The 15,183-nt window shown below is 35.0% G+C and overlaps 1 protein-coding gene across 4 annotated transcripts in view; it reads right to left on the reverse strand.

Annotated features, from left to right (window-relative positions):
* The window catches only part of LOC138135976 (max-interacting protein 1-like), a 136,454-nt gene that overhangs the window by 54,467 nt on the left and 66,804 nt on the right, over window positions 1–15,183 (reverse strand). For 2 of the 4 annotated variants that reach the window (XM_069054992.1, XM_069054989.1), the window contains exon 3: window positions 13,338–13,599. The exons of the other annotated variants lie outside the window; for them this stretch is intronic. In XM_069054992.1, the coding sequence (XP_068911093.1) occupies window positions 13,338–13,507 (170 nt within the window). In that variant the 5' untranslated portion in view covers window positions 13,508–13,599. The remainder of the gene's footprint in view (window positions 1–13,337; window positions 13,600–15,183) is intronic. 4 annotated transcript variants of the gene reach the window in all.

Below are 15,183 nucleotides of genomic sequence, written 5' to 3' on the forward strand. Positions count from 1 at the left end.
AAACTAATTGATAAGCATATTTATCATAATCGTGGCTAATGTTCGAGGGAAACGGTACCTCTGGTCGCAGAGAAATTGTTAGGGTGCCGGCCGAAATTGTTTTTTTAATAAACTAATTTATGGTTTGTCGTGACACAACGCATTACTAATATCGTCGTGTTGCCGGTTCGAATGATAATGTTGTGGATAAAATGGAATAATATTATTCTTGTCAAAAAGCGTTTTGTCAAAATTCCATAATTACAAAGAGCAAACGCTTTAATTCCGGGATAGTCATTATTGAGTTTAAAAAGAGCTCCGGAGTTCTTTGATTATTTAATCAAATTTAAAAGTAATATTTTTCGTTAATCACCAGAGACATTAGCGGAGCGCCTCCAAGTTCCAAACGCGGCCGTTTTTATTATTAAATCGATACAGTGCGGCCTCGTTTGCATCTCTGCCATTTTTTCACATCATTTACTTGTTTCCAGTGTAGGATTTCGGGAAAACGTCGATTAGTTTCTTGTTTCGTCATTACAAATTTAAATTCTTTTGCCACATAAGAAACAGCGCATCCACGAATCCGAGATGAAAGGGAAACGATAGAACCGTGGACAATTCACCTTTCCACTTTGGAGGTCGTAAACCGTAACTTTCTGAAGTGAACATTAAAATTACAAAATTACGTAATCGTGAGGTTAAGAAAGGTGACGAGTTTCCACCTTGGTAATTAAACAAACTTTCGTAAGACTTAGTAAAGAAAAACAATTAAAACAATTAGTACAAAGCATTCGCTCGGTAGGCCGAGGAAAGTTTCTTTTTCTGGCCGACAACAAAGACGCTCGAATCGATTCGAAACAGACTGTCAGCTATGATAAATGACCGAATTGTCTGTGCAATGAAATTGACCATTCCTCGATTTTTTCCGAACCATTGTACGTACATGCTATTAAAAATTAATGGGAACTAAAAAGCAATATAAAATAAAACGACGGTTCCACTTCGTCGATTAGATCAGACCAGAATACAGGATATTCATGTGGATTAATTATCAAAGCGTTGAGTTCTACATAGATTTTATCAAAAATGCCTAAAAAGTTCTCGTCATTTCGTGACACCCGTGCGATAAATGTATCATGCGTTCAAATGAAAACCTGGGCTGAGTAGGCGTTGAAAAAAGTAAACCATTTGGAACAGTGTAAAGTTTGAATTTCCCGCTGTTTAACACCAATATAAAACATCAAAGAAAGAAAAAAAAACAGAAAGATTTTTTGTTTATAAATTTTAGGTTAGCTGTCAAGATCCTCTAATTAGAACTGTCAATTTACACTTTAAAAAAGCAAAACAATTGACGGTTTCCAACGTCTTCTCAGCCCAGGATTTCATTTGAACGCCCGATATAACACATTTAAAAAACGTTTTGAAATTAGTTGTCTAAAAACCCAAGTAATAACTGATAAAATAACGTTTTTGAAATAATTCCCATTATCGTGTAATGAATTTATTAATAAAAAAGGACTTATTTCTTGTTTGGAAAAAAGTTATAAACGAGAAATAATGTTGATTGATTGCTCCGAACGTAATAAAATTATTTATGGAAAAAATGATTTATTAATTTTGTACTGTTCTTTGTGTGGATTATCCTTGGTAAGTTTCGAGTACTAAATCATGGTAAAAAATTTTACACTTAAATTAATGTTTGTTCCCATCGAAATATTGTCCTTTGGCCTTGGGATCTTGCTGTAAGCTTTTGAATTACTTAAATCCTCATTTTATTATAATCCTGCCCGAGTTGGTCGCTGTTTATGAGTAATATTTTTTATACATAGTCTACCTAGTTCGTCCTACTGAAATTCCATCATATTCAAGTCTGAAGTTTGTAAAGACCATTTTCTATGTTGAAGAAGTATTTGGACTTCTTTTTCCAAGTTTGTGGTAATTTACATAAAGACCTACATATATGTATTTTTGGAAATTTATCCTTAGAAATTATAAGAATCGCGCACAAATTATGTTTATCTAACATCTCTTGGATTGTAAATTGTGAAAAAACATTACGATTCAAATCGGGAACAAAAACAGTGTACATTATAAAGAGTTACTTTTTAAACAGAAATATATTTTAATTTTATTTATTAATTTAATATTTATTTAATCCATATCACAAAATTTTAAAACTATTTGAATCCTTATTTGTTAAATAATAAATAGAAATGACGTAAATCAACGATTATTATTACCCTTGCGGTCCAAGCAAATATTTTACAGAAATATTTTAATCATACTAATTAATAACTAATGTAGCTAAGTGAGTGTTTTTGTCATTTTACAAAGAAATTACGAAAAAACTTAAGTAACCATAGTTTTGTAGAAGGTCTCCGGAAAGGCTTTTGTTCTTCATTTCTTCAGGAAGAACAACAGATTATTATTTTGTGGTGGCAATTCACAAAAGAATTCCAAATTGGACATTCGATATACATATTATTAATTAGAGCAGGAGATGTAGATTCGTCCAATTTGTAATTCATTTCTGCCAAAAAAATTGCGAATTGCCTCCACACAATACATAATCTCGAATTTCCTTTCTATTTTCTGGAATATTTCTCCGTCAATTTCACTTTCCGATTTGTTGTTACCAAACCGTTTTGAATTGCTTTCCATTTCAGGAAGCGATTTGTTTGGCTATTATTCTTCAAAAAATAATGCAACAATTTTGAAACGAACCTAATTCTACATAATTTTCTAAATCGTCAAATGTTTGTTTTCTGTTACTATAGAAATTGCGTGACCTGTTACTCGATATACCGAAAACTAATTTAAAAAAGTGGGTTAACTCTAGGAATAGTCAGTCCTCCGTATACCATTAGTTGTTAAAGTATGGTATATTACTTTTGAGGTGCCATCACTCATGTTTGTTGCGCTTGGGGATACCACTCGTGCTGGCGCACTTTTTGTATTTAAGATATCTTTTATGTGATCTATCCTTTTGGTTTACACAAATTGACATTTTTTCGTAAATTAATACGACATGAAAGTAGGAAATGAATACCTTTGAAATAAATAGGAATGATCAACAGACGAGACGGTACAAATAACAATTCAAAGTGCACTTGTGTAATGTTTGCTTTTCTTGCTGAGTACTTACTTCACTTTAAAAGTTGTTTTAAAAATTTCAAAACTTCGTTAATCACCTATCTATAAGAGGTACCGTTCATGAAATTATATAAAAAATAGGTTTTTCTTTCAGTTTAGGCGCTGCATTACTTCAAGCTTAAAGTGAAGTATGGGAACCTATTAATATTTTTGGCTTAAAAAAATACGGCGATCCTATAACCAACAAACAGACAATTAAATTCGTTGCTGTGAACTTGGTGGTTTAAAGCCACAACAAAAAATAATTTTCTTGGCAAGTAGTTATTACAACGTTAAATTAAAAGCTGGAACGCAAAGAACGCAACGTGGTTTATTTCTTCGGGTGCGAGAGAGGCAATCAACTCGAGATCAAGATGGAGGGTTATGATGTTTAGCCGTAACATTTCCGGATCCAGCTGACAAGTGCTGGCTTGAGGCTCCGTTATTCAAATGGAGCCGATGTGGGTGGTGTATGTGTAAACTGCAGTCGTCTTTTCTATCAAATTCGCAACGTCAGACACCTATTTCATTTTCACCCACCTATATAACCGGAACGGAGCAGCGATACGTTCATCTTATTTTCGTGTCGGTAAAAACCGTCAGAATTGAATTTCGCATTCATATATTCATGCAGTGTAGATCTATAGAATTTCGTCGGGACTAAATTGGTGAAGGCGATGGAGTGGACTATCGCAAGGTGTGCAGGAGGTGTACACGGAGAGAATCTAATGTGATTTACTCCACTTTAATTTCCTTTGCATAATAGGCCGCCACTTCATTTCCCTCGACCCGAAAGCTCGACAAAATTTCAGCACGGCCCAATAACACTACAAAATTCCACCGCACTAGTCGTTATGCCGAGCTGGCTTTAACGGCCCTCCGCGACCTCCCCCAAAAACTTCATTATTCGGACCTTTTTACTGCGAGTAGTAAAATAAATTGAAAATAATACTAAAACCCAAAAAACGTAAAAGGCGGTCTTTACAAGAGACTGAATGACAGCGAAGGTGCGCACTTTCCGATGGCCGCCATTGAAACGCCATAAACTAAACATCGGGCCTTTTATTTCGCATCGGGACATGTTTTAAGGGAGCGATAACACCTCCATTCAAAGCCGCAAATAATTTGTTAAAATTCAGTTTAGATCACCTCCGGATAAAATTTTTTGCTCGCTCTCGCCCGTTCGGCACAAGAGATAAATTCTTTTAGCGGAGAAAGGTTCAAAGAGAGCGTTTAAAAAAGAATTTATTTCGTTTTATCATGTTTTATTATGCTGTTTTTTATCAGACACTTTTCCATCTATTTCTTAGCTGTCACCCTGCGCATGTAAGTCGTTCCCGTTCTCTTTGATGTGTTATCGCGACACAAAATGCATGCACTTTTTTCAGAGGAGGAACGAAATATTATAAACCGTGCCTTTGACATGTGGTTTGTTGTACCACGTGATAAGCAACGAAGCTTTGTGTCGTCAATGTGTAATTTTATTGACCGACATAAACCAAACGGAAACAACTCCTGGTTTATGTACAAGTCTTGGAATTAGGTGCGGGAAAAATTTGAAGGTCACCGGGCTCGGATCCAAATTTCGGGGGAGACGAAACCGAACCGCCTGTCAGAAAATCCCGAAATTGAATTATCTTCCAATAAAAAGCAATAAATAAAGATACGAATCGGGAAATAAAAACAAACAAAATAAATGGTACTCTTATTCAAATCCGCTATACATTCGCATAAAATCGTTATAAAATAGAACGGCATCAAGATGTCACATAAAAAGCCCAAGAACAAACAAACATGTTTGCCATAATAATTTAAGCATGACAAACATTCCAAACAATCGGAACGGCATTTTTCGTATCTTTGCCGTTGGTGCACCATCCAAGTCAAAACACGGAAAGCCTTCTACTCCCGCCGAATCGCTGGGATGTACGCAAATAAATCAGAAGGAAGCTAGAACGACGCCAACGTTAAATGAAATGCGTGTCGTCGGCGGTCGCGTTCGAAGTACGCCTCGAAGATAAAACTAATCTCCTTTAGGATTTATATACTTATGTGTGAAGACGCCAGGGAAAATTATTTTGGAAAACGGACAGATTTAGATAAGAATCGATCATTCGGACGGATTCCCAGTTACGGACGACCCATTATGGACACGCAAAATGGAAATTTCTCAAAATAAGGCCGACAAAACGAATCACTCGAAACCATTCGAGAAAAATTACAAAATTTTCGAACGGGATGAAACGGAATTAACACATCATTCTGGCATCGAAACATTCCGCAAATACAGATTTTTGTGCTGCAGCCAACTAATCCGTCTATATTTTTAAATAAAATATAGAGCGCTGGAATTAATTTCCTGTTTTCACGTGCAAAAGCTAAGTGTGACAGTAACGAGATTTTCACATTTCAATTCGCACACAACGCTGCAATATCGATGCGAAAATTTCACAAATATTCCATAATATTTCTGGCTTCTGTTTTTATTCTTACCAATTTAAGTTATATAATACAAACTTTTATCAAAGACGTCCTTCTAGTGCGGCCACATTCATACACTCAAATACTGGAAAATACATATAACTATTACGAAAACACAAATTTTGAATAAAATAACGGGTGACTATTAAAATTTTCACTTAGGGTTGGCTATGGATCATGCTTTGTTTTCTGTTGCACCTTAGACACTGACAAGTTTGACATTTCAATAAATGTTTTTTCTCTTAATTTGGTTATGTTTCAATTGTACTGACTGACATTTGTCGTTGGTTCTTGCGTGTGTCTAAAGTAACAGAAAAAATAAAAACTCGTTCAAAGCCAACTCCAAGTGAAGATTTTAATAGTCACCCGTTATAAACATCTACGAGAGTGAGTACAATACATTCCTGGTTTTAGTACTTTTGCTCCCTTGAATGTTCGATGTCTGCATTACAGAGGTTTTACTGTGCTCGATTGTCGGGAGGAGACTAGAGAAAGTTATTACATCGCATAAAGATGTTTGTAAAGGCATTCAAACATTTCACATTTAACAACGCAAAACTATTGCTAAGTGGAGAACGAAAGGTGTATTTCGTGTTTATTACACTAACAAATACCTCAGTCATTTTATCTTGGTAGGTAATACAGGGTGTTTTTTAAATGCTAGTACAAAAAAAAGAGAAAAATAAATTAAATTTTGGTTAAAATTGTCAGTACGGTACTGAATTAAAGGTAATTAAAAATGTAATTGGAAGCAAAAAAAGTGGGACATCAACATCACTGTCTAGAGTTTTAATGTGAAATTACCATTATTTGTTTCTAACCCTACTTTGAATTGACTGACGTTGTCATTAAATATTCTAGGTTTTATTGAATGAGTGTGTACTCGTAAGTAAGCACGTAGTGAACAGTATTTATTTAATGCAAAGTCCCAATCAAAATCTACCTTTATCAAAAGAAGAGGGCATTTGGAAAAGGAACATAGGAGAATAAAATAAATGTTTAAACTGTCAGCTAGAATAGTGTCAAATTTCTGTTACAATAATCAAAGGCAAAATGACAATAAAGCTTGAACTACATCGAATTTTTCAAAACTGACAGAAGTTTGATGTCCCACTTTTTATGCTCCCAATAGTACTAACATTTAAAAAACACCCTGTATACCTACATTATACATGCTGTATCACAAACACGTAGGTATTTTAATTTTAAACCATGAACTCTCCGAACTGAATCATTTTTCGTTATAGAATTTTAGAGAAATACATATAATATTCTTCAGTAATTTGTCACCCCTTAAATTTAATCAGCTGACTCATTAGGCGTGTGTAGCTGCTACATCTGAGTTAGGCAAAACGGCTGGATACTGATAAAAAAAAAAAAATTTGTTGGTGTACATACTATATGACTAGGTAATATTTTTTACTAGCATAAGATCTGTCATCGTCGGAGAATTACCTTTTGAAAGCGGTTTATAGACAACTATACTACTGATACTACTCTAATACTGAATTGCCATCCTAGTGTGCTGGACAAGTCCGAAAGCTGTACGTTACCCTGATTGTGATGTACTCAAGGTGCATACATTCACATTAACTCTGCCACAACTTCGTAATCATGGCTCATTTAACCCCAAATGGTGCAAGATCATGGTTGAGCTCGTTTTCGTCGGAGAAGGATCAGTACTATATTACAGTACAGTATTATAGAAGACTTGCATTGGAGCACCATTCGACAGTATGGAGAATCTTTAAAATATGTACGGTTGGCTTCAAAAAAAACGGGAACTGTCAGAAAAAGTTCTGTCAGATTTTATTAAATTTTTATAGTTTGAAACTGCCTTTTACAATTTAGGTTAAAAAACTGCACTTATGTGTCAGAAATCAAACAGGCACAAATTGACATAAACTGACAAATTAAATTTCCAATTCACATTAGGTCAAATTTCATTTCCCGTTTTTTTTTAAGTCAACTGTACACGTGTGACCATTAGTGTACGCCGTTTCGGTTGATACTTGACACGCTCTGTGAGGGGGTGCCTACTATCTTTTTTTCGCGAAAGCATCTTTTCAAATTTTGTGCGTTAATTCTTCAACGCAAACGACAGTTATGCGCAATGACAGCGCCCATGACCTCGAACGGTTTGACGCTGCCAACCCACACTGTGAAATGCACTATTTGCTACTTTCAATTCCTCATACCAACTTGACAACACTTTGACAGCTGATTTAAAAAAAGACTAAAAACGCTGATCAAAAATCAAAAAACACATTTTTCATGACATTTCCTATTACTTATCACAGTGACAGCTAAGTCATTTGCACCACAATGGTTTTTTTTTTTTTGAACAGCGTTTACCTATAATTATGTTGTAACAATGTGCTGTATAATTCCAAGTGTTACAAGTATTTCGCTTTAAAGTAATTCTTGTTGAATTCAGATGGCGCTCGAGTGGTTTGAATATACCTAATTATTTTCCCGGCCAAAGTGGAATTCATTTTGAAATCATTTTTAATAACCATTGGCGCTAGTTCCCAATCAGTCTCGCATTAAAATACTTCTGCGGAATCTGTCCGTGCTGCGGGCGTTTATTTTTACAGTCTTTTTTCAGATGCTTTATCTGCCAATTAAAATTATTAAATCAACAACTTTTTAATTTATTTTAATGCGTTGTAGCAACAAATTATACGAGTTAACGGATTAAATTGGAGAGTTGCGTTTGGGAACGATCTCAATCGTAAATTATCTTCTCGAAGACAGATGCTTCCCGGTAGTTCTTCATTCGAATAGGTAGGGTGACAACAATCTATTAGTCCCGATCTTTAAATAAAACCTCCAACACAAGTTTGATGCGACTCGGTGATGTCAATACCTCATCAACGGCAGAACACACGAAAGAAAACAGTACGCATGGCCAACGCTTTTTAGCATAAAATCCGTTGTTTGATTGACACAACAATAGAGCAATTTATTTCTACACGCCCATTTTCATACCGTGCGAATGAAAAAAATGCAAACATTTTTAGTCCGTTCACCGAACTGCGATCAACAGAACCGTGTATTTATTCATCACGTGTGCGTGTGTATATTTGCGCAAAAAAACTCATTTATATTAAAAACCATCCGACGAGCACTACCCTGCGAGTTTATTTTACTTGTAAGTTAGTGCATCGTAAATAGTGGGTTTCACGTGTTATAGTAGTCATGTAACATTACATTATTTTAATTTGATTGCGTTTTTATTGCTGCTACTTTTATACGGCTGCCTCTGCAAAGGAGGATGAAAAAAATGTCTTATTAAAGCGGAATGACCGCGCTCGTCGGCCAACCACGGGTATGGTAAAATGATAGTAATAATGATAATGTATGTACGTAAATTAGACTATCTTGACGTTACGACCTGGTAAGAAAATGTTTATTTATTTGGTTCAATTTATGTTGGCGAACAGTCTTCAGACTCATCTCCGATCCGTGCTAAAAAGAGCGATCTAGTTGGATGTCCCACAAACGACTAGCTCTGTGGAATAATAATTACAGAACTAGCAATAAATAAAAGTAGCGTTTGTCGGGAAATGATTGCAAAACCATTCGGTGAAACAGACGCTTCGACCAAGCGTGACGATGGCAAAATTTAACGTACGGCCTGTACACATAAACCATTAATCATTCCGAATTATAATTACAAAATCTGTTTTCGGTTTTGTTTATTATTCTATTGTCTACGCCGTCGTAGCTGTAAAATAAGTGGACCATTGACATGTTCGGATAGCGAAAATTTCAATATCCACTCTATTTTGCATTTCAGATTTCGAATCCTAGCAGATCCACGAATCAGGTACATAATAGGATTCACATGTTTCGCAACGCGGCTTCTTGATAGCTATTTATAGACCGAAGATAAAATACTGGTTGAGTGACCGAAAAAAAGAAATGAAAAACAAAATCTATATGAAGGCACCCACACGCTCGTGTTCCAAATAATTATAGGTTAGCTGTTTGGCTGTAAGCCGGTAAATCAAGTACTCAGGCGCCTTATACGGCGCTGTATATAAAACGTGGCAGGCATTATGAATTATGCACACACATGTTGGCCAAAAAACTCTTGTTGATACGGTAGCTGTTAAACCTGTTCTTTTATGTGGGTCGGTTACTCGTCTTGCTTGTGCGATGATCGGTTGGCTATAAATAGCAGCAATTTGCTAATTTTGCCGCGATCACTTTTATATGCAGCTATCGCTGCTGAAGGAACAACATAACGGATGTTGGAGAAACGGGCAAAAAACAGTATCGGATTGCCCAACAAGATGATGCTAATTAACGCAGCGCCGTTGACTAATAAGACGAAATCAGTCTGGACAGCTCCATTCCAGTTTGCGAATTGATCTGTCTCAAAAACACAATTGTCGGTAGCATCTTTAATTAAACATTTCTTGAATTCATTCGAGCGGTGGCTTTAAAATGATCGATAACTTGTCAATTAATAAATAGTAGCGGGTCGATCAAGCCACTGTTGCTTCTGCTGGGACTCTTATCTCGAATCTTACTCACTTTATTATTCTAGATATTTTAATAAATAATTAAGTACAATGCCCTCGTTACGTTATAGGACACGCTGTACGTGAAACCAATTTTATGACGATTCAAAATGTTGCGACAAAAATATAAATTTCAGCCTGCCTAGCTTAATGGCACTCCAGTGTCTGTCAGATAAAAAATTTCAGTAGAATTTCCTTCGAAACCTTTGACATAAATTTAAATTGTATATAGAAAGGAAGTATTTTCATTTGACTGCTGCCTAAATAAAATATTAATAAATATGGTAGCAAATTATCTTCAACGCTTTTATGTTCAAATGGTAAATGTTAAAGATCAAAGTTAAATATCTAGTATGTAACGCTGATTACATTATCTTACAACTTTTTCCGGACAGAAGTACAAGATTATTTGAATTTTCATGAAGATAAAGTGAATCTATGTATAATTCAGTTGGTCATGTCAAAATTTTACAATTTTTCCGTAAGGATCTAAACTAATCGAAGCGTGGTTAGTACCTCTGACTTTAAGATTAAGCAGCAGTACATGTTATGCAAGCAGTAATAGTAATTTTGAGAGGATAATGTCATGTCAGTAGTACCACACCACGAATTCTACTCTATATGTTCTTTACAAGGCAATGATACAAAGGCTTTTGACTAAGTTGTTCTTGAATTATCCACTAGTGAATATTTGCTAGACGTTATCGGCTAAACTCTGCAACGATTATTGTAACGCTTCAACCCTGAATCACCTCCCGGCAACTCTCAAGTTTGAGAAGTAGAATTTAGCATAATCAAATATAAATACATAGAGCGTTTCTATCAAAGAACCTTAATTTCGGTGTAATATGTAGGTTGTGGCTACACTGCAAATTCAGACATTTTATAAAAAATTCAAGGAGTGCATTTTTCGCGTTATGGGTACATGACATGTGTGGGAGTATGTACTGGGTGATTCAAAATGATTGTTGATAAATATGGCAACTATGTACGAAAATGTATGTGGCAACTCTGTAGGCACGATAGAGTTAACATTTCTTTGACAGTTCATAGTCACGCAATTTTGAAAATTGTCAAGTTAATGTGCAATGGTATAAAAAAAATCAAATGCACGCATATGAAATGTCATACAAATGTCAACTCTACCCCATCCACACAGTTGCCACAAAATTTTCGTACATAGTTGCCATATTTATCCACAATCATTTTGAATCACCCAATACATATATTCTGTATAAATAAGTAAATTGTGTCTGCTTGCTTTCAGACATTATATAATTTGTGTCATATAAGCTAGTCAACACACAAAACAGTACAACACAAAAAATGTGCCAGTCATAGAAGCTTGACATGCAATAAGCAAATGAACTGGTTGTTTGTTAGGTAAATTTTGCTTTTTTTGAAAAAAAAATTATGATTTTTTGTTCTCGTTTTATTCTTTTTAATCTGTAGCACTACTGCACCTGCTTAAACAACTGCTATTGTCACCATCTTTCTACGCTAATATTTAAAGAATTATTTTGTTTTTAGATAATTTGTTTACTTGGGTATCTACGTATGTATTTTAACATTTCTGTCTGTTGATTTTTGTTATTTCTTTATGCACATATTTAAAGAAACACTTATTTATTTCCTGTTCCAAAGAACGTTTATTTTCTATTTTGATATACATATGTATGTATGTATTTACAAAGATATTTATTATTCTCTATTCAAAAGATGTGTGCATAATTGCCTACAATTATGACGGGATAACGCTGGAAAACCCTAACGCAGTCGTTATGCCGGCTTTTTGCAAAACTTTTTGTTGTTTGGATTGGCATTACACCTTACGACACATATAAATATTTAAACTAGAAAAAAGATATGATTGTGTTATAATTGTACCATTTATGGAATTACTATTTTCAAAGCTGAACCATTGTTGAAATAAATTTAAATCACAAATCTTCTAATTTATACGAGTGTTGAACCATAAAATTACATAATGTTATTTTTTGTCACATGCGTATAATTCCCAGACATCTATTTTTGATTGCCCAGTCTGCCAGATGTCAATTAATCTCGCGATAGATTCAGCGTTGATAAGAGAAAAGAGAACGCCAGTTACATGATCTCGTTTAATATTCCACTTTTGAATTGATGTCTGTCTGCAATAAATCTTAATCTTAACGACAAATGTATAAAATTAAACCCACCGAATGTTAGTAGAACGAAGATGATGACCATATTCTACAAGGAGGCAAGTAGTGCAGATTTCACTTCAAAGCCCATGGAAAAATTATTACATTACCGCTATTTCGTGAAATTTTTGCAAAAATAAAAAAATAAGGTCGTTTCAAAACATGTACAAAGGAAACATTTAACAACGTATGCTGGATAAAAATAAACCACGCAAGTATTCAAAAATGGTGTGAAAACAAACAGTCGTTCACAACATTGTTAAATTAGCACGAGAGTGCAATAACCTCCACAATGGGCTGTTTACGCAAAATGTGCGAATTTTATGGCTTCGTGTATAAAATAGCGGCGATATTTTGATTGCTGTAAAGTAGCAAGTTTAATAGGTATTCCATTTCCAAGACCAATGTGTTTTTGAAACGTGTCGGTAACACGGCCGAATACTTTTAAAATTTCACCAGTCCCATTATACGGTTTTATTTCACTGGATGTTATCGTGCGTGTGGTCATAACAACATTTAACATAATGTCACTATTTATTGCAATTAAAATTGAAGTGATCCGTTGCAATACAGCATGATTCACACTGACTTAAATTGAATAGGTTTCGTTTCAATAGACAAATCCAATTAAAAGTGGGCAAAGTGCAACGATTAAAAGGTGGGCTCTCGTAATAATTCAAAAACTTGCGCAGTATGTGAATTTTGTTGGGCAAAATTCCCTGTTAGATTTGCATAAAAATCAGGTGCGACTGGTTGTCAGCAGGAATATCTGCCGAATCCTTTGACCTCCTGTGTACGCACGTCTTTCACATGACATTTATTGTTCGGACGACGAAATCTTCAATTCGGCAGCCGTGAAAATGTATAAAGTCCAGTTCGTTGACTGGTTCGCGGGTGCGTGCAGTTGTGCATACCAAAATGGAACACGACCAGGAAGAACCGCACGCTTCGTGCTCTTTCCGTACGCAATTTCAAGTCGTGCTCACGTCCTCGCGACATATTCTCTGTTGGTGGTAATAGAGTCACTCACCCGGAGTTGTTGCAAATTATATTAGGCAACGAAACTCGACCGTGAAGACAACCAGATAAAAGGAGTCGGTCATGGTGGACAAAGGAACCAAGTGAAAAAGAACAATCGACTGTTGCACGTGGATGAACTCTGGCTGGGTTCCTCCTCATCTTGCCAACGCCATCCGTCATCTCATTTGCAAATTACAAAGCGGCGAACAAGGTCGCTTCCAAAGCTGAGCATTATCCAACTTCGCCAGATTTCATTACTGAAGATGGTCATCCTGCGTCCGGAAATACAAATTTTTTTTGAGTCATGAGAAACTACAAAGTCAAGCGGACAAATTGATCGCACTTAACAAAAGACAGTGATGGATCGAGGTTCATGCAAGACGTGAAGTGGGTGGTGCACGACGTAACCGAATACGTCTGAATGCTTTTTAATAATCGGCCCGAGCAATACGAGATGGTCTAATAAACTCATGTTTGCAGAAATAATTATTGTAAAATTTTGTTTCTTCCTCGATACATCCACTACACGTAAGCAGAAAATAAAAACAGAGAGCGAAAAATATAAATATAATCGAAGTATGTAATTATAATGGTATATTGCGTAGTAATGCGGAAAAGTGATCAATTTCTCACGAGTGTGAAGTGCAATCGCATTAGTAAAATTAAGACTTTTCGCAACTGTTACCACAATATCTTTTCTATGATCATGTAAATTATTGATAAACTAAAACACATAACCAAAAAATGACAGTACCATGAGAAAAATGCCATTTAGATAGTAAATAGTATCGGGTGTTTTTTTTTTTTAATCACTTCGTAGTAGGCGTTGAAGAGTCGATTGTGAACGCACCACTCGTGTAAAACGTAAGATTTATAAACAGCTGATCCGTGATCCATAACTTGTATAGTGCGTTCACAATCTTCAACGCCTACTATGAGGTGAAACTTAAAAAAACACCCGATATGTAACTTGCGATCAATTAAAAAAAAATCGAGTTAAGTGGATTGTGCTATTCTCATGTTTTGATTGGTTCAAACCACCATTTTCGCCTACTCTAATTTTTTTTTATTTGATCGCACGGTATAATCTTTTCTATCTTGAATTTATTTTTTAAAAAAATGAAATTTGTCCAAAGATTACTTTGGTATCATATCATTTGCGTCATTGTTTAAATAATCACACGGAGTAAGTAAGTACAAATCAACAATATTTTTTTTAAATGTTTACTTTTTATCATTAACCAATCAGACACCATCTCCAATTATGATGTATGCCTTCAGATAAGATTGACTTTACACTTTTAATAAAAGTGAATTGATCAATATCAATTATCTTTGAATAGAAAATTTAAATTTCATCCAAAAGACCTTCAATTCCGAATTTATTTAAGTCTTTTTGTTTTTGACATATGAAGCATTGAAAATTTGTTCGAAATTTTCAGTTCGTTACTGAGTACATAATTAAAAAAAAAAGAAAAAAGATACTGGAAATTTCCAGCATATTTTCAATGCTTGATATCTCAAAAACAGAAACTTTTCTTCTACCTATTGGGTGGTGTACGAATAAAAATTATTATTATTATTATTATTATAAAAAAAGTTTGTATTTAACTTCTATTGATCGTCACCAACGACCGATTTTTTTTGACATGCATGGTTTCGTATATGATTTGAATTGGTCAACTTTACCTTGCGTTGAAATTTATTGTGAAAGTCAAAAACATCAATAAAAAGAGTGACCCAACAACACCGAACGATTGAACACAAAAATTAACCTGACTTTCTTCCAGATATACGTTTATTAGGGCGCGTTGTGTCAGAATACGAATGGTGTTGTGCACGTTGGCAGCAAATTA

This window comes from Tenebrio molitor, chromosome 7 (genome assembly GCF_963966145.1).
Source record: "Tenebrio molitor chromosome 7, icTenMoli1.1, whole genome shotgun sequence".
NCBI classification, from domain to species: domain Eukaryota; kingdom Metazoa; phylum Arthropoda; class Insecta; order Coleoptera; family Tenebrionidae; genus Tenebrio; species Tenebrio molitor.